The following is a 24,554-nucleotide window of genomic DNA, read 5'->3' as shown; positions in this document are numbered from 1 at the left end:
GCACATCCCTTAGGCCACCTCATCTCAGCTAATGGGAATTCAATCCATCCACTGATGAGGCCAAAACCCTTGGAGTATTCGTAACTCACTTTCTCGATGAGACCTTTCGTGACCATGCACACCCCTCAATACTGCACAGCCTGCCAGGCTCCCTCTTCCACAGACACCCTCTGGTCCCCTCCCCTGCTTCCTGTTTCTCCATAGCACACATTCATAACTCCTCCTACCCTCAATCCCATATCCAAATCATCATTAAGAAACCTACTGGTAGGCTTCCCTGTTGGCTCAGTGGTAAAGAATCTGGCTGCCAATGCAAGAGATACAGGTTCAATCCCTTTTCCAGGAAGACCCCACATGCCACAGAGCAACTGAGCTGGGCACCACAACTGTTGAGCCTGTGCTCTAGAGCCTGTGAACTGTAACTACTGAAGCCCACATGCCATATAACCCATGCTCAGCAACAAGAGAAGCCACCACAATGAGAAGCCAACGCATTGCAACAAAGAGCCCTCGCTGGCCACAGCTAGAGAAAAGCCTGCACAGCAAGGAAGACCCAGCACAGCCAGAAAGAAGTAAAAGTATTAAAAAAAAAAAAACACCACCAGCCCTATCTTATCTTCTCCCTATCACCACACCCGCCTCTACCTCCACTGTAGTCTGGATCAATGCATGACCCCCACACACTGTCCCTCTGACCCTATCAGCCCATACCCTCCTCTAGCTATTCTCAACCAGCACCTGAAGTGGTCCTTTTAAGCCAGAGTGTGTCCATCTCTCATCAAAGCCTCCAATCTCTTCCCATCTCACCCTGCATCAAAGCCACAGTGGTCACTGTGGCCTACAAAGCCCACGTGAACTGCACCCCTCTCCTGCCTGTGGGTCATCACGCACAACTGTGCTCACCTTCCGTCTCCTCTCCCTCCACTCCACCCACCTGGCCTCCCCTCAGGACCTTCACACTTCTTTCATCCTCAAGCGCTCATCCTGCAGACCTCAGGGCTAATCCCCCAATCCTACCTGATCTTTACCCTGAGGTCCACTTTCTCGGTGAGACCTTCCATGACCATGCACACCCTTCAATACTGCATATCCTGCCAGGCTCCCTCCTTCACAGGCACCCCCTGGTCCCCTCCCCAGCTTCCTGTTCCTCCATAGCACACTCCATCTAACTTACATTTTATCTTATCAATGTCCATTTTCCTCGTTCCCCACGAAGGCAGATTATTTTTCTGTTTATACATTGCCATGTCCAGAGTGGATAAACAGCACCTATTTCACAGTAATGTGCACTGAAGAATAAACATGCATTCGATAAGTGAATGAATACTTTCACAGCATTTTGAAAAAAGTCACAGAAGAAATGGTACTTTTACCTCCAGCTTAACCACTAAGCAAAAGAAAAGAGCACCATCATAAAGTTTGCTTTAAGAAACCTTACCTCAAACCCTGCAATGAGTACTCCAGGTGGAACATGCCCTTTCAGTGGACCTTGAGCTAGTTTGGAAATCCAGGTTGAGGTAGCTGTTGGATGGATGTATCCACCACTCTTATCTGTGCACAGGCCTCAGCGACAACTCCTATTAGTTCTAGATATCTTTGCTGCCTGGAGGACGTGGGTTGAAGTACAGGCTTAAAGAGCAGATCCTCAGGAGACCGTTTTCCCATGAAGTGGAATACTTTGTGTAACACGTGTGGAAAGGACACTTAGAATATTCGATTCTTTCTAGATTCACGTAATTTGAAAGATGATGGTATCGTTATATTACAGTGAACGGTACTCAGAAGGGGAACATTCTATTTTGGCTCATTTGAATGCATTAGACTTTGAGGTGTTGTAACTGTAACTTGTAATAAAAAGTCCAAACAGCACCAAGATGGAGTACTAACCAGAAAATAGCGGTAAAAAGCAGAAAATGTCTACTTGGGTCTCTTCTTAAATCTTTTGGGTTTTTTAAAAAATAGATGTCAAATAGCTAAGTGAATTATTCACAAGTGTAATAATTTATAGCCTCATGTGAGAAACTTAGTGTCCCCAAATTTATGCTAAAGAAAAATATTTGCTGAAATTCAATTCAAAACTCATAATTTTGAAGTAAAATATTAATACTGGAAATGATACACTTGATATTTCATAGACTGTAAATGGGCTCTAACATTTGTTCCCAAGATTATCAGACTTTAAGTTCTAAGGGTGTGAGAGTTCTGAGGGTGTGGATGTGAGAGTTGGACTATAAAGAAAGCTGAACACTGAAAAATTGATGCTTTTGAACTGTGGTGTTGGAGAAGACTCTTGAGAGTCCCTTGGATTGCAAGGAGATCCAACCAGTCCATCCTAAAGGAGATCAGTCCTGAATATTCATTGGAAGGACTGATGCTGAAGCTGAAACTCCAATACTTTGGCCACCTGATGTGAAGAACTGACTCATTGGAAAAGACCCTGATGCTGGGAAAGATTGAAGGCAGGAGGAGAAGGGGACAACAGAGGACGAGATGGTTGGATAGCATCACTGACTCAATGGACATGAGTTTGAGTAAACTCTGGGATTTGGTGATGGACAGGGAGGCCTGGTGTGCTGCAGTCCATGGGGTCACAAAGAGTCAGACATGACTGAGCAACTGAACTGAACTGAAGTTCTCAGGGAAAAGATCCATGCTCCTAGCATTTGACAAGGTCTGGGTTCTCCATGGGCTTCCCAGGTGCCACTAGTGGTAAAGAACCTGCCTGCCAGTGCAGGAGACTTAAGAGACATGGGTTCAATCCTTAGGTTGAGAGGATCCCTTGGAGGAGGCCATGGAAACCCACTCCAGTATTCTTGCCTGGAGAATCCCCATGGACAGAGGAGCCTGGCAAGCTACAGTCCATTGGGTCGCATAAGTCAGACATGACTGAAGTGACTTAGAAAGCACACATGGGGTCTCCATATGTGCTGGGAAATTTATAAAAATTTAGCCAACACTAAAGTTCAGTTTTGATGGATGGTTTTTCTACACCTGGGCTTCTATTAACCCCCGGAGGAAGATTACTAACCTTCTACCCATATCTCTGCTTCTGAACAACAGACACAGAATTCTGGTTTACCTCAGAGGATTCAATTTATGGAACTATGTAGCACAGACACCTACACACTAGTGACTGCAAAAATAATGGAAAAAGATGATGCCTCAACTAGCCATGCCACCCAGTAGACATACCTCCAGTATGTCAGAAAGACATGTTAGCAGTGAATGGTTGCTTTAAAAACTAAGACAGGGCTCTAAATTAGCTTATCTTCTATACAGTCAGTGAAACTAAATATAACATATTTATTATAGACCTAAACCCTCTATTGTTTTTATCTTGCTATCTATTAAAATGTCTGTGTTCTTGCTCATATTTCACTAAAACTTGTAGCCAGCTATTATTGCTGGGTGATGGGCGTTCTGTGAACATTACTTTTGAAAGCCTTTTGGTTCTTTCAAGCAACTGTCACCATCTGTCATGGGTTTCAAAATGTTATAGCACTGGGGACTTCTCTGGCGGTCCAGTGGTTAAGCCTCCACACTTCCACTGCAGGGGACATGGGTTTAATCCCTAGACAAGGAACTAAGATTCTGCACGTGCTAAGTTGCTTCAGTTATGTCCGACTCTTTGCAACCCTATGGACTGCAGCCTCCCGGGCTCCTCCATCCATGGCTAGAATACTGGAGTGGGTTGCCATGCCCTCCTCCAAGGGATCGTCCTGACCCAGGGATTGAACCTGAATCTCTGACATCTCCTGTATTGGCAGGCGAGTTCTTTACCTCTGAATGCCACTTAGCAAAAAAAGAAAAAAAAAAGTTATAGCATTGTATCCCCTAGCAACTTAATGCTTGAGTTTTATGTTTAATGGAAAACTACTAAGTTTTGAAACTTGCAGTCAGCAGAATGATATGATGAAAAGAGCATAGAAATTTGAGTGAGACAAATGTGGCTTTCAATTCTATGATTTACTAGCTGTAAAATTTAGAGTACGTTATTTAATAGCAGTAAGTCTCAATTTTATCATCTTTTCAATGTAATGAATAACAACACTGGAGTTTTGTATAATATTACGTGAGAGAAAGTTTGTGTAGCAGGGGTTATAAAATGGCTACCAGCAGGTCCTAAGGCCTATTGCTCCCCCACAGATGCACTGAAGGAGAGGAAACATCTTTGTCCCAGGTCCCAAGCCAAGGTCCAGAGGTGCTTGCTGATTGAACAGGCTGAGGCCACACACTCAGCCCTGAGACGAGCCGTAGTGCTGGAGGACATGATAAGCCAGCTCTTCTGCTACTCCTGAAACACGTGGACACATGGAGGGAGCAAGGTTTCCCCCAAGCAAAACCATGGGGATGTGACAACAAAAATCAGAAGTAGCAAACCCAGGGTCGCAAAACCCACAGATGTTCACTACAGTCGAAATACAGGGTGGGCAGTGAATAAAAATTCATTGTCCTCCCCTGTCCTCATATCATACCAGTATATACTGTATTGTAGTCACTTTCTTGCTATGGTATCACAAGGGTCTTCCCAGATCGTACCTGCTTTGACATCAAATATTGGTAATATTTTCTACCGGCTCCCAAAGAGCAGTGGCTCCTTCCCCTCCTTTGAGGGCTCACAGACCTTGCCCCTCTGTATTTCTCCTGCAGACCCATTTCCCAGTGGCATGTACTTTGCACAGATCCATTCAGCTCCAAAGAACAGTTTTACCACCAAGAAGAGGATTGATACGAACTATTGAATATAAGCCCAGTAGGCAACACAGAGGCACTAAAATATAATACTCAACCCAGCTTGATTTGTTTTAAAGCTGTTTTTACTCTTTTCTTTCATCCATCCCCAGATTTGTCGGATCCACTTAAAACTTGTCAACCCCTTTGAGACCAGACTGTGTTTTCTAAAATGTTTTTGGAGTATCTCCCTGGCACCTGCTCTGGTGCATGGTACCCTGTAGATCCCTGTAAATGTTCACAGGTGAGACCGGCTCTGTAGGGTAACAGTGAGTGAATTACCATCGAAAAGCACTATTACAAAGTTCTATTCAAGGGCATCTGTGTTGTTGTATGGCAGAAAGCAACACAACACTGTTAAATTTTTTTTTTAATTTTAAAAAGTAACTATAAAAAAGGTTATTTGGAAAAAGACGTGGCAAAGGGTATTAACCCTATATGTGGAGTTCTAAAAAGAAATGATACAAATGAATTTACTTGCAAAACAGAAAAGAGACTCACAGACTTAGAGAATGAACTTTTGGTCGCTGCAAGGAAAGGATGAGTGGAAGAGAGAGTTAGGGAGTTTGGGATGGACATGTACACACTGCTGTATTTTAAATGGATAACCAACAGCACAGGGAACTAGTACTAATGTACAGCACTGGGAACTCTGCTCAGTGTTATGTGGCAGCCTGTATGGGATAAAGAGTTTGGGGGAGAATGGATACATGTGTATGTATGGCTGAGTGCCTTTGCTGTCCACCTGAAACTGTCACAACACCGTTAATGGGCTATTCCCCAATACAAAATAAAAAGTTTAAAAAAAAAGAATTTTACCCAGGGGAAAAAAAGAGGTAGGTATTTACTCCTGTCCTTAAAAGGTAATTTTTTAGGCAATCTGGAAGCAAACTAAGTTTTACACCAGCTTCGGGCTGCAAGGGGAGTTGGAAAGGGCGGTTGCCAGGGAAATCTGCTTGCAAAACACCAATCAGGCCTTGGGATCTACACATTGTGTAATTGTAATTTTCCTATTCTTGCTCTTTTTTTTTCCTGCTTTTGCTCTGAGAAGAGCAAGCTAAAAAGGCTACAGGGACATTTATGCCAAGTCGCATTTGTCAAGTTGAAAGCTGTGTGGAGCAGGAAGGCAGTTCTCCCAGCTGCAAAGAAGATGCAAAGGAGCAGAGTGAGTAGGGAATCTGAGAGCTCACTAAAAGTGCTTAGAAGGCCAGTGCATCCCAGCCATTTCCGTACAGAGTACAGAGCAAGGCTGGACCCTGAAACCCAGGGCGAAGTCTTCTTACAAATGCTGAAAAGCTACCGGAGTGCTTGGAGGCCCCCATAACACCCTTGAGAGTGTGGCCGTCCTGGAGGTGTTCTGATTCCCCGAAATGTGGCCATCATGCAGGTGTTCTGGTTCCCCGAAAAAATCGATAACAATCATTGGTAAGGGCACCACAAAATGGTGAAGAAGCAACGCTGCTTTATCTCATAATTATGTTCCACGCTTATTATTTTATTATTATTTTAAAACTTTTATCTGTGCTAGCCAGTTAGGGATTAGATAATATGTGTGCTTATTTTTTTAAGATTTTTTTCTTGATGTAAACCATTTTTTGAAGTCTTAATTGAATTTTTTTACCATTGAATTTTTTAGCTTCTACCTTTTGGCCACAAGGCATGTGGGAGCTTAGCTCCCAGTGCAGGGATCAAACCCACTCCCCCCGCTCCGAAAGGTGAAGTCCCAACCACTGGACCACCAGGGAAGTCCCTGTATGCTTATTTTAATAGTCACTTTTTTTTTTTTTTTTTTTTGTACATTTTTGGAAAAGTACAGAGCGTGGGAGCACGAACTCCATTTTTTTAAGTTTATTTGTTCACGCACTCAGTCAACATGCCTTCCTCAGAGGCGGGGGGATACACTCAAAGCTTTGGCATCAGAGAGATGCAGATTCCTATTTTGATGATGACCTTGGGCAGGTCAGTCCAGCTTTTTGAGTCTCAGTTTTGCAGCAGTAAGGTGGAAATGGGAGCGTCTGTTTCATAGGACAGCTAGAGGGATTAAAATAGAGTCACAAGGTATCAGCTCCAGCCCTTTGAGATTACGCTAGAATGCAAGATTATTCCATAAATATCAGGTCCTCAGCTCTCCTTTCCTAAGTACAGGCTCTTCTCATGTTTACCTTTCCTCATCAGGCTCAGGAAAGGTCAAACAGGTCGACCCCCCTCAGCCATAGCCACATGCCCTTATTTGACTCTTTAATTGAAATGCACAATTGTTGAAGAAATCAACAACCGATAAAGGGTAGCCTTGCAAAGATAAGCCTATTATTGACACCCACCATTTTAATCACAGCTCTTTCTTGCTATATCGTCTTTATTTCTACCTAATGAACCAAATGACAGAGTTATCTATTCCAGCTTCTTTGGTCCCTAATGAAATAGAAACTTGCTTTAAATTCACCTCTGTCTTAGGTTTATGCGTTTTCCTCCCCATTCTCTACAGTCCAGAACTGCTCACAGAATGGCCCCAGCTTCCCCTGGTATATTTCAGGATACATGCTCTATTTCAGCTGTCCCGGCTTTCTAAGTGTCTGCATTCCTTTTGTGGCTCTCAGATTTCCCCAAATCTCACGCATTTCCATCACCCCAAACCGCACCATCCAACTTCCCATCCTGAGATAATCCACTCTCGAGGAGTCACTCGCACATGGCTTCATCTCCCAGCCATCGTCTTCCAGCCCATCGCTGGCACAGAATGTCTGACTCTGTCTACATTGAGTTAGACTCTATGACAGCAGCTCAGCCAAACCCCATGCACATTGGAAGGGCCTATTAAAGTAAGCCTTTCCATGTCTACAATAGTATTTCTTACAGCTTTAATTTCAAGGCATGTAATTCTTTGTTTATGATTTTTTTTTTCCTCCAGAGAGAGTTTAAAACTCTCGGAAGTTGTTGTCTTATCTGAAATGTGTTCTTCAGATGATCATAAAATGACAACTGGGGGCTTTCCAGGTGGCTCAGTGGTAAAGAATCGCAGGAGATGTGGGTTCGATCCCTGAGTCAGGAAGATCCCCTAGAGGAGAAAATGGCAACCCCTTCCAGTATTCTTGCCTGGAAAATCCCATGGACAGAGGAGCCTGGTGGGCTACAGTCCATGGGGCCACAGAGAGTCAGACATGACTGAAGCACACAGGCGCACAGAATGACAACTGTTCCTCCCAAAGCAGCCAAGATCTAAATATAGAGGGGAAAAAAAAAATCTCTGGACTGTGTACAGCAGACCCCTCCTTGGGCACGGTGTCTCTCTGAATGAACTACAACCCCTCTGGACTTCAGTTTCTTTATTTCATAAGCTGAGATTATAATACTTACTCTCCTTATCCTTCAAGGCTTATAATGTCATGAGCTATAATGTTCAAAGTTAAAATGGTCATGAGACTGTGTAAACTTATGTTTTTTTGCAAAAGCATGACATAAATGAATGCTAATTGTTATTAATCTGATCACTATGAAATATGAATATTACATCCTATCATCACTAACTCAGAATACACCCATTCTTATTCTTATTTTGTACATATTCTTTAAAGGGCTGTTGGATTGCTTTCTGAGCTCCATATTTTTTCACATTTTAGCATCTTTGATATTGGAATGTATCATGTAATCTATAGAGTGTCAGTTTAATTGGTGGTATTTCTTTCTTTCTTAGTGATACAGAAAATATTGAGGAGCTTGCACTGGTATCTTGGATTCAGTAAACCTGGGCATTTGGAGCTTAGGGGAAAGTGGAGGAAGGGTAAAAGTGGAAGTACCTTGTCTATTCAGAATGGAGATTCTATTAACCAAGGGGGGATGAGATAACCACTACCCCCCAAAAAAAAAATCAGCCAAGAGTTTGAGACATTCAGAAAGAAGAAATTACCAAAAAAAAAAGAAAGAAGAAATTACCTTGAATGATACCACTTTGTGGGAGGAGATTTTCTAAGGACCTCTAGGTTATTATACTTTAGCTCACAGGTCTCCTGGAACTAGTAACACACTATTTCAACTGAGTTTTGGGAAGCCTAAAAAAAAAATTGGCAGTGTCACAGGAATGGTCCACTTCCAAAGATCTTAGAAGAGAGATAAATATGTTTTTGAGATGGTAGGCCAATTTAGGAGAGATAATTTTTACTATAGGAGATATATATATAATACAATAATATGTTATATAATTTTCATATATGTGAGATTTTAAAAATAATTTTCTCTTGTTGCATTACAAAGGCCCATCATTCAGTGCCCATGACACTATTTCAACTTAGAAAGCATCTTTATTCTGTACTTAGAGGATGACAGCAGCTAGGTATGGTCATTCCTTGTCAGAGATAGGTCCTCTGTCCTCCTGAACCATGACATGTGGTTTAAGGTATAGTCTGGCTATCTCTAAAACAGAAAAATGTGCACTAATCCTCATTTTGTTCTCTCAAAAATAAAGTTCTCCATTGCAGTTTTGTGCTTAAACATTTGCATTTAAAAACAAATAATCCTCCTTCTCTCTAACCCATAACTATTGTTAAACTCTTAACTTTTATCAGGAGAAGGGCATGGCAACCCACTCCAGAATTCTTGCCTGGAGAATCCCATGGACGAGGAACCTGGTGGGCTATAGTGCATGGGGTCGCAAAGAGTCGGACATGATGGAAGCAACTTAGCATGCATGCATGCACCACTTATTGCAATTTCTTTTAACATTTGCTGGATCTAACTGCCCCGCCAAGCTCGTGCAGGCAATCAGGACATCTGGCTTGCCTGTCATCAACACGTGTCCAGGCCACTCCTGTGTCTTCTCCAGTTTCCCTTTGTTATTAATACAAAGACTTCCATTTTGTACACCATGAGGACCAGTAATAGGAAGACCTTCTCAGACAGCTGCAAAGTTAGTTTTTTTCCGTGGATTTACCTGAAGCTTTTCTCTCCATGCAAGTGACGCGGAAGGACACAGCAGCCTTGACTAGATCACAATGTAGCTGAAGCACCCCATAGTTCATGCTCTGGGCCCCCGGACAAACTAGTGTGTAACCAACCACTGCCTCTCTTTTGCCTCTGAGTTTAAGAGACTCATAATAAAAGCAGTGGCTCAACTGTAGCAACTTTACAGGCCCTGATTGTTCAGCAACAGTATTTCTCTTCTCCAAAGTCTTGATGTTCAGATTTCCTTACATTTTTCCTGGAGCTAGTTTCTATATTAGTTTACATGTATTGTAATAATTGTAAAATTGTAATAACTTACTGTAGGTTTTCTCTCAGTGTATGAATAATGTATTGATTTTTTAAATCCATCCCATGCAGATCACTTCCATAAACTTCTTTAGGTGTTCTCATTTGAAAAATATGTTTAATTGAAATATATACACATTAAGTACTTCCCAGCTGGTTCTCTTAGCAACAATTGTAGCCTGTTTCTAGTATAAGACCAAGTTTCTACTATAAACTAATTTTGGGAAAAAAACTACCTAAAGAAAAATTTGCCATGTTTTGTTTCATAAGCAATATGAGCTAATGAGGTGTCATTGGTCTCTAACATATTTCAGGGAGCCATGCTTACAAGCTGTGCATCAGTGCTGAGAAACTGCAAGTGTCGGCTGCATCCTCTATGACCCTCAGCTGTACCAACTTAATTTATAAAATGTAATTACTGAGCCAACAATGAGGTACTGAATATGATCGTATCTCTGCAGTGACTCACCTGCCAAAAGAAGGAAAACAAGACTGTTCTCAACGTTTATAATTTCCCTAAGAAGCCTCCCTGTTGCCATGGTGATGTTGATGCTTTTTAGCTCAAAAAAGCAAGAACTCTACATTGTTACTACCATAATTGATAAATGGCAAATGGATCAGGCATGATGGATGATGAAGGTGTCATGGGACTATAGTTGTTCAGTTCTGTAGGTACCATGAGATCAGAGACAGAAAGGCAGCGTCAGATACGGTCTTGGCGAGACATAGGAGCTGTCGGGCTGGAACGCTTCCCCTTTGTAGCTGAGATTTGGGGCAAGTTACCTAACCTCATTTTCCTCATTTGTAAAATGGGGATAATAGTCGTAATACCCTTAGTTGTGTGGATCAAATGAGTTAACACTTATAAAGCATTTAGAATAGAGCCTGCACACAGGACGCATGACTTGAGTTTGTTAAGAGAAGCTGCATAACAAAGCTTAACCAAACTTCGCTGGTAGTTCTCAGCATTAGAACCTACAAATCACTGTTTTCAGGTCCAGGAATGGTAGCATGTCTTCAGTCTGATGTTTCTAGATATTGCAAGCTTTCAAAACAGTTAAATGTAGGAGTTAAGGAGGAAAGAACAGTGCTTTTTTCCCAGTGGAATGTCTATTCTCAGTTCCTAGAAACTATGACTTAGAAATCTATGTCTACTCTGTACATATGTGTCATTGTAGACAATTTCATTAACACATTGTAGACAATTTTACTAATTTTAATAACACAAAATTATTAACACAACGTTATTAGATTTAAAATCCATGTTATGAATCATAAATTTTAGATTAAGTACACTCTGATCTTTGAATTAAACCAAAAATGCTTTGAATTCCAGTGCTGCCATTTCTTAGCTGTGTGTTCTCGGGCAGATTTCTTAAGTCCTCTGAGCTTCTGCTTCCCATTTGAGAAATTCAAAAAAATAGAGTTTTTGTGTTGATGAGATAAGATCCTATAAGCAAACTGCATAGCATACTTAAATGTTAATAATGAAACACGGCATTATTTAATGGATAATCAGTAAATATTGGGTTGGCTAATAAGTTCATTTGTTAAGATGTTATGGAAAACACCAGATGAACTTTTGGCCAATCCGGCAGTTAGCATGAAAATATTAAATACGTTTTTACCTTCTCATTGCCAACGTAGCCACTTCTAGGAGCCCTTCCTGGATCCTCCTTCTCCATCACCATTATATAACTCCCGTTTGCAGTGTCTCCTTAGCTCATACTCCATTTACAGGGCCACATCTGAGGCTTGGTAACACATTGACTTGGAACTGTTCCCAAACTTTTGTCTGCTTTGTCTTATCTCCATTATCAGCATGTTGAGGGCAAGAGGCAGCCTCCTTGTTTTCTGGTCTCTTTTAATCAAGCCCTGTGCCCTGTTCTGTGCACAGTTCATAGGTTGTTCATTATATCTTAATGGATAAAAAGAGTAGCCATTGTTACATACTTTTTTATTTAACAAATGGAGGAGGAATGAGATCCTAGTGTGGATCCACAATGAACTGTGCTGTGTTGTGCTTAGTCACTCAATCGTGTCCGACTCTTTGCAACTCCCTGGACTGTAGCCCGCCAGGCTCCTCTGTCCATGGAATTCTCCAGGCAAGAATACTGGAGTGGGTAGCCATTCCCTTCTCCAGGGGATCTTCCCGAACCCAGGAATCAGTCACAAGTCTCCTGCATTGCAGGTGGATTCTTTTACCCATCTGATCTACCAGGGAAGCCCTAAGAACTAAAAATAAGGTCAGAAACAAGCCTTTCTGGCATAGGATGGTGCCCTGATGAACTCAAAGGAAATGATTGCTTTGGGTGGGCCAAAAAGTTCATTCGGTTTTAAGTAAAAATAAAAAGACATATTTTTCATTTTCACCCAGAACTTTATTGAACAACATATTCACTAACTGAAGAAACTCTTCTGGCCAACCCAATAGAAAGACAAATGAGCCATGTACTGAGAACATTATCTTGTGGGTTCCTCACAATTAGGGACTTGGAGCAGGATCCAACAAAGCAAGAGGAAAAGAACAGCTAAGTAGTGGCTAAATCGGGTAAGTAGGGTAACCAGAAGGCCAGAAGGGGAAAAACTCTTTAAGAGGTGGTATGTGTGTGGGTATGTGGGTGTGTGGGTGTGTGTGTGTGTGTGTGTAGAGGCCAAGAAAAATTAAAATTAAGAAAATGCCATGAAAGCTATCATGAGGAGACCATTGGAAACCTTCAAAAAGTGTGTCAAGCAACCTATAGAGGCTAAATCCAAATTAAGAGGATTCAGAAAGAATCGGTGATTGGGAAGTGAACATAGCTGGTGTAGACCAGTGGTTTGGGAGGAAGCAAGATTGGATACAAGATGCTAGAGTTGGAAGACGCAGGAAAGATGTCAACAAAACAGAAACATTCTTGAATTTCCAATGACAAATGAAAACAAATCATTGAAAAGCTCAAATAAAACCACTCTCTAGTGGCATCTGTATATGCCTATTATTTTCAGCATGAGAAGACTGAGAAGTGAATCTGATGGCTCTAATTTTCCCTAGTACACAGGTTCTTTCAAAGATTGAGACATGTATTTGCATGTATTGAAAATATTTGCAGACTAATTATGGTAAAATATTATTGTTGAAAGTTAATGTCTAAAGTTTTCAATAATTACTGGCATTACCCATATTCAAGGTCAGGAAAGAAAAGAAGAAGATAAACGATTTTTTAATATTTATGTGTATTTATTTATTTGGCTGCACTGGGTCTTAGTTGTGGCATGGAGGATCTGTAGCTGTGGCATGTGGGATCTAGCTCCCTGACCAGGGATCAAACCCAGGCCCCCTACCTTTGGGAGCAAGCAGTCTTAGCCACTGTACCACCAGGGAAGCCCCGAAGGTAGACTTTTATACAGAATGAACTCTCTGTTTTGTATGTGCATAGGTCCCTCAGGATGAATGGACAGGGTACACCCCTAGAGGTAAAGATGATGAAATCCCCTGCCGAAGAATGCGGAGCGGCAGCTACATCAAGGCCATGGGAGATGAAGACAGCGGTGACTCGGACACCAGCCCCAAGCCTTCTCCCAAAGTGGCTGCGCGAAGGGAAAGCTATCTCAAGGCGACTCAGCCATCCCTCACAGAACTCACCACTCTCAAGTAAGTGTTTCCAATACTCTACTTCCGGTACCCCACTTCCTTGTTTTATCCCTTATGATCCAATCGTACAACTTCTAGAGTAAGTGTGGCAAACAACATCCCACAGGTGGAACAGCATGGTATATTGAATAGTCTATTGGTGCTGACCTTGGGTCTGACATACATCCCAGTGCCTTCAAAGACATGGCATCCAGGTGTGTTTTGCATAAAGCATAAGCTGAACCACCAACCTCCAAAAAGAGTTTACAACAATCCAGAATGGCTTCTAAAGAGAATTAGGAGTTCTCATCAAGGAGGGTGTCTGTATATTCCCACTCTTGGTTGGTTGTTTAGCCATCAAATCTGCAGGGCAATGCTTCCTTAAAAAACTCTTGAATTTTTCAGACGACTGAGTGATAAAATAGTGTAGATCAATGGTCCCTAGTGGTTTATCTGTATTGTTTAAAGTAAATGCTGAGTTCCTTCTGAGGCCACTGGGAGAATCAAATGACAGATACTGAAAACACTTGGTAAACTGTTGTACACAATTATCTTGTAAAAATAAAAAAGGCTTGAAAACAAATGAATATATTCCTAGTGATCAGGATGGATGATCAAATATACTTCCTATTCATTGGTTCCTTTGGGCTCACAGATAAGTTTGAAAGCATGCGAAGCAGTTAACACGACCATTGAAGAGAACACTTCTCCAGTTCTGAAGGGAATAGCTAGCTAGTGCTGGTTTGTTACAGCCACTCCCCTCCTCCCCAAAGAACTAGGAAGAAGGGATTCCCCAGATGAACAGAGGGAAATACGTTCATGTTCAGGGTGGATGACAGTATGAAGCATGGCTACATTGGTATTTTTAACCCGCTAATATGTACCTGCCAGACCGAGTTCCCAGCCTCCAGGTGGGCTAGCGATGCTCGGTGGAATTCAGAAGGAACAGGGAGCTTTCAGAGAACCGTGGCTTCAGAGGCAAGGCTTAAAGCGGGAGGGTGAAGAGTCTAAGCCAGCATAGATGCAGCCAAAGGGGTGGGGGGGGCAGGTGTGAGATGACAATTCAACTCAACAACTACAGGTAAAGCGACTCCAGGAAGCTACTGATCGAGGCACTGTAGAATAGAGGGATTGTGTATTGGTGAAGTAGCACTTCTTACACCTCCTTGGAGTTGTGACAAAGGCTTCACAGTCATCTTTATTTTATATTTGGTCATGCTGCACGGCACGTGGGATCTTAATTTCCCAGCCAGGAATGGAACCCGTGCCTCCTATAGTGCATGCTCAGAGCTTAGGAAAGTCCCCACAATCATTTTACCTAACATTTGAACCCCCTTGGACATGGTGTACAGAGAAAATAGGAAAGTGTGTGAGAAGGTTATAATGACCTTAAGAAAGGTTTCAACAGAGTGCTGCCAGAGTTCTTGGGAAGAAGAAATAACAGCCAACAGGGAGAGGTTAAATTTGAGAGGAAGACTGAAAATAATGGAAACTTTCTTCTACTCTTCTCCACCATTAGATTGTAAGTTCTATCCTACTAGAAACCCTGACTACTGATACATCCCAATGCTTAGCACATAGTAGGTGGCCAGCAATCATAATAATGATGTAATAATGATGTAATAACTAACGAATATGAATGCGCTTCCCAGGTGGCGCTAGTGGTAAAGAATCCACCTGCCAATGCAGGAGACAAAAGAGACACAAATTGGATCAGTGGGTTGGGAAGATCCCCTGGAGTAGGAAATGGCACCCCACTGCAGTATGCTTGCCTGGAAAATTCCATGGACAGAGGAGCCTACAGTCCACGGGGCCACAATGAGTTGGACATGACTGAACAACTGAGTGTGTCCGCGTGCGCGTGCACACACACACACACACACACACACACACACAGCTAACGTGAAAGGGGCACTGATCATTGCGAGGCACTGTTCTAAGTGTTTCACATATGCTGTCTTTTCCAATCTTCACAATTACTCTTGAGGTAGGATATATAACCATCCATGTAAAACCGACAACAAAATTGAGACACAGAACAGTTAGATAACTTTCCCACAGTAGCCCTCTAGAAGCGACAGAGCTGTGGTTTTGAATCCAGATCATCTCACCTCAGAGCCTGTGCTCCTGAGCAACATGCTGTCGTAAGTCTTTTTTGAATGAACAGATGCAAAAGGAGATGGCATTCCTGGGGTATATTGTGAGGAATGGCTTCTGCTGCTGCTGCTAACTCGCTTCAGTCGTGTCCGACTCTGTGCGACCCCATAGACGGCAGCCCACTAGGCTCCTCTGTCCCTGGGATTCTCTAGGCAAGAACACTGGAGTGGATTGCCATTTCTTTCTCCAATGCATGAAAGTGAAAAGTGAAAGTGAAGTCGCTAAGTCGTGCCCAACTCTTAGCAACCCCATGGACTGCAGCCCACCAGGCTTCTCCGTCCATGGGATTTTCCAGGCAAGAGTACTGGAGTGGGGTGCCATTGCCTTCTCTGGGGGAATGGCTTCACGGTACCATTATTTTTACTGTTCACCATGTATACCCAGCTCTCCTTTTCTGGGCACGTGGCAATGTTGCACTTCTCTGCCTCTTTGAAATCAGTGTGGTCGTGTACATGGCTTTAGCGATGAAATTTGAACAGAAGTGCTGTGTATCACTTCCAGGAAGTGTGGCCCTACTCCCTGGGTCCACTTTTCTGATTCAAGGACCTTAGGAGCACCGATTGACCCTTCTGTCTTTCTGGGTATCTGAGTGAATGCAATGGACAGAGCCTCCTGCCAGCTCATGGTATGGACAAAAGAAACAGGTCCAAGAAATGAAGTTGTGAGCAAGAAGTAAACTTGGGCGATTTGCGATTGTTTATCAACAGAGCCAAACTTGGCCTATCCTAACTTATAAGTAAATCGGTACTAGGAATGGGGTACTCATGTAACAACAAAATAAACTAAAACATATGACTGATTATAGGATTTGGTAGCAGGAAGCAAGGTAATTATCAGAGGCTGGTACATACTGATCCATGTTATACAGTGGTGAGTCATTTGGTAAATTATTTTCTAGAACGTGGAAGGTGGATGAGGTAACAAATGAACTCTAACTCTAGGGAAAGTTGTTGCAAAACATATTGTTAACAGAATGTGTCAGTTGCTCTTGGCAGCCTTCAACAGTGTTCCATGCTTTTAAATAGACTCGGAAAAGAATTGGTTATGATACAAGTAGTAATGAAAGAGAATAAGAAGAGTCTAGACATTTGTGGGCCTGGAAAATCCCATGGACTGAGGATCCTGGTAGGCTGCAGTCCCGGGGTCGCTGAGTCGGACACAACTGAGTGACTTCACTTTCACTTTTCACTTTCATGCATTGGAGAAGGAAATGGCAACCCACTCCAGTGTTCTTGCCTGGAGAATCCCAGGAACGGGGGAGCCTGGCGGGCTGCTGTCTATGGGGTCACACAGAGTCAGACACGACTGAAGCGACTTAGCAGCAGCAGCAGACATTTGTGGACTTGTGTGACTGGAAGAAGCAATTGATCTCAATCCAGTTTTTAAAAGGTAAATCTGAGAAAGCACTTGAATGAAGAAAATAGGATGAAAACTATCCCGTGTGGCAATGTTCAAATCAAGAACATGGCCCCAGACTTCCCTGGTGGTCGAGTGGTTAAGAATCTGCCTGCCAATGCAAGGGACATGGGTCCAGGAAGATTCCACATTCGCTGGGGCGACTAAGCCCATGCATCACAACTACTGATCCCGAGTTCTTGAGCCCGTGCTCCACAAGAGAAGCCCCTGCAGTGAGAAGCCCACACACTGCATTTATTTAGAGAGTAACCCCCATGAACCACAACTCGAGAAAGCCCAGGTGCCATGACGAAGACCCAGTTCAACGAAAAGTAAATAAATATATATTTTTTAAGTTAAAAATAAAAAAAGGACATGACTCCCTTCCTTCATTATTCATGCTTTGAGTGGAATCGGATGATTTAGAATGAGGATAAAATTAAGTAAATATTTTTAACTAGATTAAAATGCTTCAGAGAAGAGCAGTTGATAGGTTGGTAAGCTGAGAGTACATAAGATAGAGAGGCATGAGGGTAAGAAGGCAAACAAACAGGACAGCGATGGTCATTGCATCTCCAAGGGGTCTACGAGTACGATGCCTGCTACACGGAACTCACTGGAACCAGCAGGTAAGAAGTTGAGTGTGTGGCTTCCCTAGTAGTTCAGTGGTGACGAATCCACCTGCCAGCGCAGGAGACAGAGTTTCTACCCCTGATATGGGAAGATCCCACATGCCACGGACAACTAAGCCTGTGCACCACAGCTACTGAGCCTACATGCCGCAACTACTGAAGCCCGTGCCCTGCACCAGGAGAAGCCACCGCAATGAGAAGCCGCACACCACCACTAGGGAGCAGCCCCCGCTTGCTGCAACTAGAAAAAAAAAGCCCACGCAGCAACAAAGACCCAGAACAGCCAAAAAATAAATTTTTTAAATTATTTTTAAAAAAAAAAGAAGTTGACTGTGATGATCTTGAGAGGACCTACTTCCCAAAGAATCACAATGACAAGACACAGTAAAGAGAGACGTCCTAAAATGTCTATTGGCTCCAAGGAGCCAATATTTCCTAATGTGTACTTTGGATGTGGTCATACAGGACAACAGAAATGGAGGACTCTCCCACGGAGCGGAACAACATGGACAAGGACCAGGGAAGTTGTTCCAGGGAGTGGAACGCAGGCTCCACAAAGCGGAAACCAGGACTCACATCAGCCAGAAAGAAAGTCAAAGTCGCTCCATCATGTCCTACCCTGTGACCCCATGGACTATACAGTCCATGGAATTCTCTAGGCCAGAATACTCAAATGGGTAGCCATTCCCTTCTCCAGGGGATCTTCCCAACCCAAGGATTGAACCCAGGTCTCCCACATTGCAGGCAGACTCTTTACCAGCTAAGTTACGAGGAAAGCCCAAGAATACTAGAGTGTGTAGCCTATCCCTTCTCCAGGGGATCTTCCCGACCCAAGAATCGAACCGGGGTGTCCTGCATTGAAGACAGATTCTTTACCAACTGAGCTATCAGGAAACATCAAACAATGCCTACTTAACTCTGAATCTCCTCAATCCTTTGGTCATTCGGTCCTTCTTCTCTTCACCCCAGGGCAAGCCTGAGTCAAGATACTCTCAAGGCCCTTCCTCTTTCAGCTGCACATCAGCCTGTTTGCACTTGCAGGTCAGAACTCACTTCACTGCAGCCTCTGGCACCTCCCTCAATCTGCTCTGCATTCTCCCAGTGTGCTTTGAGTGGCTCCTTTTCCTGGGCACCCAGTTGGATTTCCTTTTCTCCTCCATTTGGACCCACTGTCGTATCTTTTGCTCACCTCAGCAGTCTTGGTGAAGTCCATTATTCCAATCAGCTCTTTATTCTTTCTGCTTTCAACTCTGGGCCTCACATCTTTGCTCTGACAGCTAGTTGATGTGTAACCATGGACGACTTACTGAATCTTCCTAGGACAGAGATTCCTCATTTGTGAAATGGGGAAAGCCTCATGTATGGAGTTGCAGCGATAAAACAAAGCTAATGTGAGCCCTCGATCAGGCACTTAGAACCTAATTAAAATGGAAATCTCTCTCCTGTGTTTTACACTTTCCATTCCTTCTCTCTAAAAAGCATCTAAATTCCCTTTCATTCCTTCAGCTCCCTTAAAGATACATAGTTCCTTCCTCTCTGAGGCTGTGATCATTGCAGGGACAGTGCAGGATCCAAACTGCCTTTTCTAAAGAGCAGTTCTATAGCAAGAGACGAGGACAGGGTACAGACTACAAGACTCACACGCCCATCTCATTTGGAGGAGGGTATTCACACCCCAAATACAAACCTACTTTTTTTTCAAGCTGGGTGTGATGACAGGGGCTAAATATAATAGGCAATTTCTTGTACTGGTTTTGTCTATTTTTAGATGCTCATTGATGTTTATTGTGAGAGAAGGCAATGGCACCCCACTCCAGTACTCTTGCCTGGAAAATCCCATGGACGGAGGAGCCTGGTAGGCTGCAGTCCATGGGGTCGCTAAGAGTCGGGACACGACTGAGCAACTTCACTTTTATTGTAATAATGAAGAGTTGGAAACAACTTAAATACATACCAGCAGGGGAAAGCAATGGCAACCCACTCAAGTACTCTTACCTGGAAAATCCCATGGATGCAGGAGCCTGGTAGGCTGCAGTCCATGGGGTCGAGAAGAGTCAGACAGGACTGAACGACTTCACTTTCACTTTTCACTTTCATGCATTGGAGAAGGAAATGGCAACCCACTCCAGTGTTCTTGCCTGGAGAATCCCAGGGACGGCGGAGCCTGGTGGGCTGCCATCTATGGGGTCGCACAGTCAGACACGACTGAAGCGACTTAGCAGCAGCAGGGGAAGGGATAAATAACTGTGGCAGATTCATAAAATGCGTTATCAAATGGTGCCAGAGGTGGGGCTGGTGGTAAAGAACCTGCCTGCCAGTGCAGGAGATATAAGAGACCTGGGTTCGATCCCTGGGTCAGGAACATCCTCTGGAGAAGGAAATGGCAACCCTCTGCAGTATTCTTGCCTGGGAAATCCTATGGACAGAGGAGCCTGGAGGGCTACAGCCCGTAGGACCGCAAAGAGTCAGACACAGCTGAAGCAACTCAGCACGCACATACACCAATATGGGTAAACGCCAAATGCAGAATGAAAGACATATACTTTCTAACAGTTAAAAGCACACAAAATAATACTAGCTACTATTTGTCTTTTAAACAAGCTTTGTTTTTTTCTTGAAGAAGGTTGGAAAGTATTTAAATAATTTGTCTATGAGTAAATGAAAGAGTTTCTGTTTTTAACTTTTTCCACTTCTTACTTTTTAGGGAGTTGCAGGTAGTTGATAGGATAGAAGACAAAATAAGACAGTGTCATGGTCAGGGAGAGATGGGAAAGTATCCTGAGTTTGTCGATGAGGATATAAACTCACAAGTTTGTAGTGTTAGGTGATACTAGGCTGTTCACCCTCCCATTGGGAGAAGCAGGTGCTGTTATATGTTAGCTACTGCGGGAGAGGGATGTCAAAGCATTTGGGCAAAAGAGACAGCAAAGGAAAACAGAGGCATTTCCCTCCTCTTAGGACTAAGAAGGGAAGATGTACGTGGCTGTGTTCTTCAATATGGTTCACATCCATAGGTTAAAAAAAAAAATCGCCCTGCTCCCCTCTTCATGGCCTGTGCCCCTCCTTTTTCTGGGAAGAGGAGGAACACGAGGAGCTGCAGGTGGGCAGGACGGCGTGCAGAATGTGAACACACAGCTGAGGACAGTCTGGCCAGAGGGGAAAAGAGAGAAAGGAGACTTCTACAGAAGAGAAGCAGAATGAGAGACTCCAGCGAGAGGCTACAGTCTGGGGCTCCTGATGCAGAAGGGACTCATTTTAAGTCCCCAGAATTAAAGCTGTAGGAGAGCAGCCCCATTTGTCTCTTCTCATATGACTTTGTTGCCAACACTACCTTCTTTTGTCGTTAAACTGTGAACTGCCAGTGCTTGGTGCTTCCTCATAACCATATATATACATTAGCGCTGAAAGTTTCCTCAAGACCAAGGAGATAAGGGACAGCACCTTGTGCGATGGCCAGTCACCGAGAGGTGCGGCTGAAGCTCTGTTCAGGAGGATTCTGAGGCCCAGAACCCTGTACTCATCTGGAGGGGAGCTGGGATCCATTGGCTCCATCTCCTGCAATGCCGGGTCAGAAAGATCCCCTGGAGAAGGGGAATGCAACCCTCTCCAGTATTCTTGCCTGGAGAATTCTATGGACAGAAGAACCTGGTGGGCTACAGTCTATGGGGTCGCAGAGTTGGACACGACTGAGCAACTAACACTAACACAACTGGGATCCATTAATGCTGGGATCCACTAATGCTGGGATCCACTGATGCTGTTTGCAAGGGCCTGGGGTGGGTCTGAGAGGGAGCCATCTAAGTGGACCCTCCAAGTTAAGAGCACAAGTCTCTCATTTAATTTGGGGGTGGGGGTGGGGATGGGGCTCAGAGACATCAAACCATTGCCAAAAGCCACAGAGATATTTTTTTTTAAGTTTCAGGATTAGAACAAGAATTATGATTTCAAGGATTAATCATCCTGAAAATGAAAACTTATCTGCCCTCAAGGCATTTAGGATTGAAAATAAATCTTCCTGAAGTCTTCTGTTACTTTATCAATATTGCAGGAAGCTCTGGCAGGTCCTTTCCTGAGCCAGGCAAGCACAGACACCTGGGGCCCTTCTCACAGATTTTGGAAGAGTTTCAAAGTCTATAATATTAGAGACTGATTATTTTTCCAGAAGAAAATTTTTCTTAGTGCTTGGATGAAGGGATAAAGTACTACGAAGAGATTTTAAAGTGTTATTTGCTGAGGATTAATGGACATTAATTTGAATTTAACTTGAGAATCTTCTAAATGACAGCTCACTTACAGTAATTTTTTTAATGTTCTTCTTACAGTCTATTGAATAAAAGTCCAAGTGGGGATTTGGACATGGCTTTGACTAATCAGGGAGCAGACAGTTGTCTCCTTTCCAGAATAAATAGCATATTCTGGCCAATCCAACTAAAAGACTTAAATCCTTCATCAGAGCCAAGCTGAGGTGACCTGCTTGAGGGAACTCAGGCCGCCAAACCTCTGTCCTCCTTGCCTGAGATTTACTCTTAAACAACATTCAGAAGACCTTTTCAAAATTACTAATGTTCTTGGGTGATATGTCATTTCGAATCATTGTTAGTTAATAATGAAGAATATTGTAGCATCGACACATACACGCTGCCATGTGTAAAGCAGATAGCTAGTGGGAAACTGCTGTATAACACAGGGAGCCCGGCCTGGTGCTCTGGGGTGACCTAGAGGGTGGGCTAGGGGAGTGGACGGAGGCGCAAGAGGGAGGAGACACATGTATAACTAACCATGCCTGCTTTACACTGCCATACTGCAGAAACCAACACAACATTGTAAAGCAATTTTCCTCCAATTAAAAAATAAATTTTAAAAAATAGTGACGAAAGAAGGACAATCTAGCAGCGAGGGGAAGGGATTTTTTCACGATCTATGGGAGAAAGGAGTGAGAGAGGTGATGGCCCCCAGAGTGTAGCAACGAAACTAAAGAGTAATGAGAGACGCTTCTCCAGGAGCTTTGCAGCCTGAAGATGAAGCTCATTGTCTCAAGACTCCTTCTGACTCCAGAACATTCCACTGACCTTAGGCCTTACCTATCGGAAGACACAATCACTGACATTAAGTAGCTGATGAAAACCAGCCTCAGAAATAGGCCCTCAAGATGCCTTTGGAAAACAGAAAATGGAAAGGAAGAAAGAAAAACCATGTACAAGAGTGTGGGAGTGCCTCCTCGCCAACATTCCTGAGAGAAGATGGGAGTTGAAAACCTCAAACAAAGTGTTTGCCCCATCTCACTTGGCTAATTTTAGTTATCTTGGTTCATGGCTATGATTCATCCCTAAAGCTGTGAATTGCTGGGGAGGAAGGAGGGGAAAAAAATGGACTTAAATGTCAAAGAAGTAGGAACAAAAATATAGTTTTCTTTTTTGGGGAACTAGAATTCCAGGATATGGATCTTTTTTCTCATGAGGGATGGAATGCTTCAAACTTCTAGAAAAATAATGAGCTCCAGTCAAAACATCGTCAAGAAATAAAAGAGTAGATTATAGGTTATATCATGTAGGAATTTTTGCTTTCCTAGTGTACTCCCCTTTTATTCCTTGGGTGCCTCTTTAAATCCATTAAACCAGACATCACTAAGAATCCTATGTAGCTGAGTATGATGGAAGCTTAACTGTAACAAGACATGGAGCTCCAGGAGCAGATGAGGGAGGGATAACGGAGACAAACAGACTCTGAGAAATAAGTCTGGGGGATGTGATGGTAGCACAGAGAAGAAGCTCCAATACTTTGGCCACTTGATGCAAAAAGCCGACTCATTGGAAAAGATCAATCCTGGAAAAGATGAAGGCAAAAGGAGAAGGGAGCAGCAGAGGATGAGATGGTTAGATAGCATCACCAACTCAATGGATGTGAGTCTGAGCAAACTCTGGGAGATGGTAGAAGACAGAGGAGCCTGGTGTGCTGCAGTCCGTGGGGTGGCAAAAAGTTGGACACGACTTAGTGACTGAATAACAACAAAAAATGACGGTGAACTGTTGTCTTGCCTGTTGAAGAATAGAGGGCAACAGAGACGGTTGCTCGAACTCCATCCTTGGAAGAGAAAAACGTTTTTCAGTGTAGTGGGTGTCCCCTAGTAAATTGGCTACCGTGTGGAATCTTCATAGGTTTGGGGGAAGAGAGAGCAGTAACTGGTCGATGCTCAGGTACCCTATCTTTCCACCATCAGTTTAGGCACTATTCCTGTGTTCACCTCTCTCTGCTCTTAAGACTTCTGAGCAGTTAAAAAAAAAAAAAAAAATACATAGGATGAATTGAGAGAGTAGCACTGACATATATATCCTACCATATGTAAAATACATAGTTGGTGGGAAGCACAGGAAGCTCAGCTCCACGCTCTATGATGACCTAAAAGAGTGGGATGGGGAGGTGGAGGGAGGTTCAAGAGGGTGGAGATATATGTAGACATCAGCTGATTCATGCTGGTGTACAACAGAAACCAACACAACATTGTAAAACAATTATCTTCCAATTAAAAATAAATTTGGGAGGAGAATGGATACATGTATATGTGCGGCGGAGTCCCGTCACTGCTCACCTGAAACTGTCACAACACTGTTTATCAGCTATGCATGGGTGGGCAGTCGCTTGTGTGGGCAAGAACACAGTAGTGAGCTAAGAGTTTAAAAGTAATTTTAATAAACCCGAAGGCTTAGGATCTCAAAACTCTGTGAGATGACTGTTCAGTCGCTTCAGTCCTGTCTGACTCTTTGCAACCCCAGGCTTCCCTGTCCTTC

General features: G+C 43.3%; 1 protein-coding gene across 7 annotated transcripts in view; it reads left to right on the top strand.

The window, feature by feature from the left end:
* Positions 1-24,554, top strand: part of DLGAP1 (DLG associated protein 1) — a 788,387-nt gene that overhangs the window by 543,352 nt on the left and 220,481 nt on the right. For 6 of the 7 annotated variants that reach the window (XM_027526317.1, XM_027526318.1, XM_027526319.1 and 3 more), the window contains one exon: positions 13,392-13,606. In XM_027526317.1, coding sequence (XP_027382118.1) covers positions 13,392-13,606 — 215 coding nt within the window. Of the gene's footprint in view, positions 1-5,809; positions 5,897-13,391; positions 13,607-24,554 lie in introns of those variants that run through there. The other variant, XM_027526323.1, reaches the window with a different exon arrangement.

Source organism: Bos indicus x Bos taurus, chromosome 24 (assembly GCF_003369695.1).
Source record: "Bos indicus x Bos taurus breed Angus x Brahman F1 hybrid chromosome 24, Bos_hybrid_MaternalHap_v2.0, whole genome shotgun sequence".
Taxonomy (NCBI): Eukaryota; Metazoa; Chordata; class Mammalia; order Artiodactyla; family Bovidae; genus Bos; species Bos indicus x Bos taurus.
Note: the sequence above shows the minus strand (reverse complement) of the source record. Positions and strands in the feature narration are given on the sequence as shown.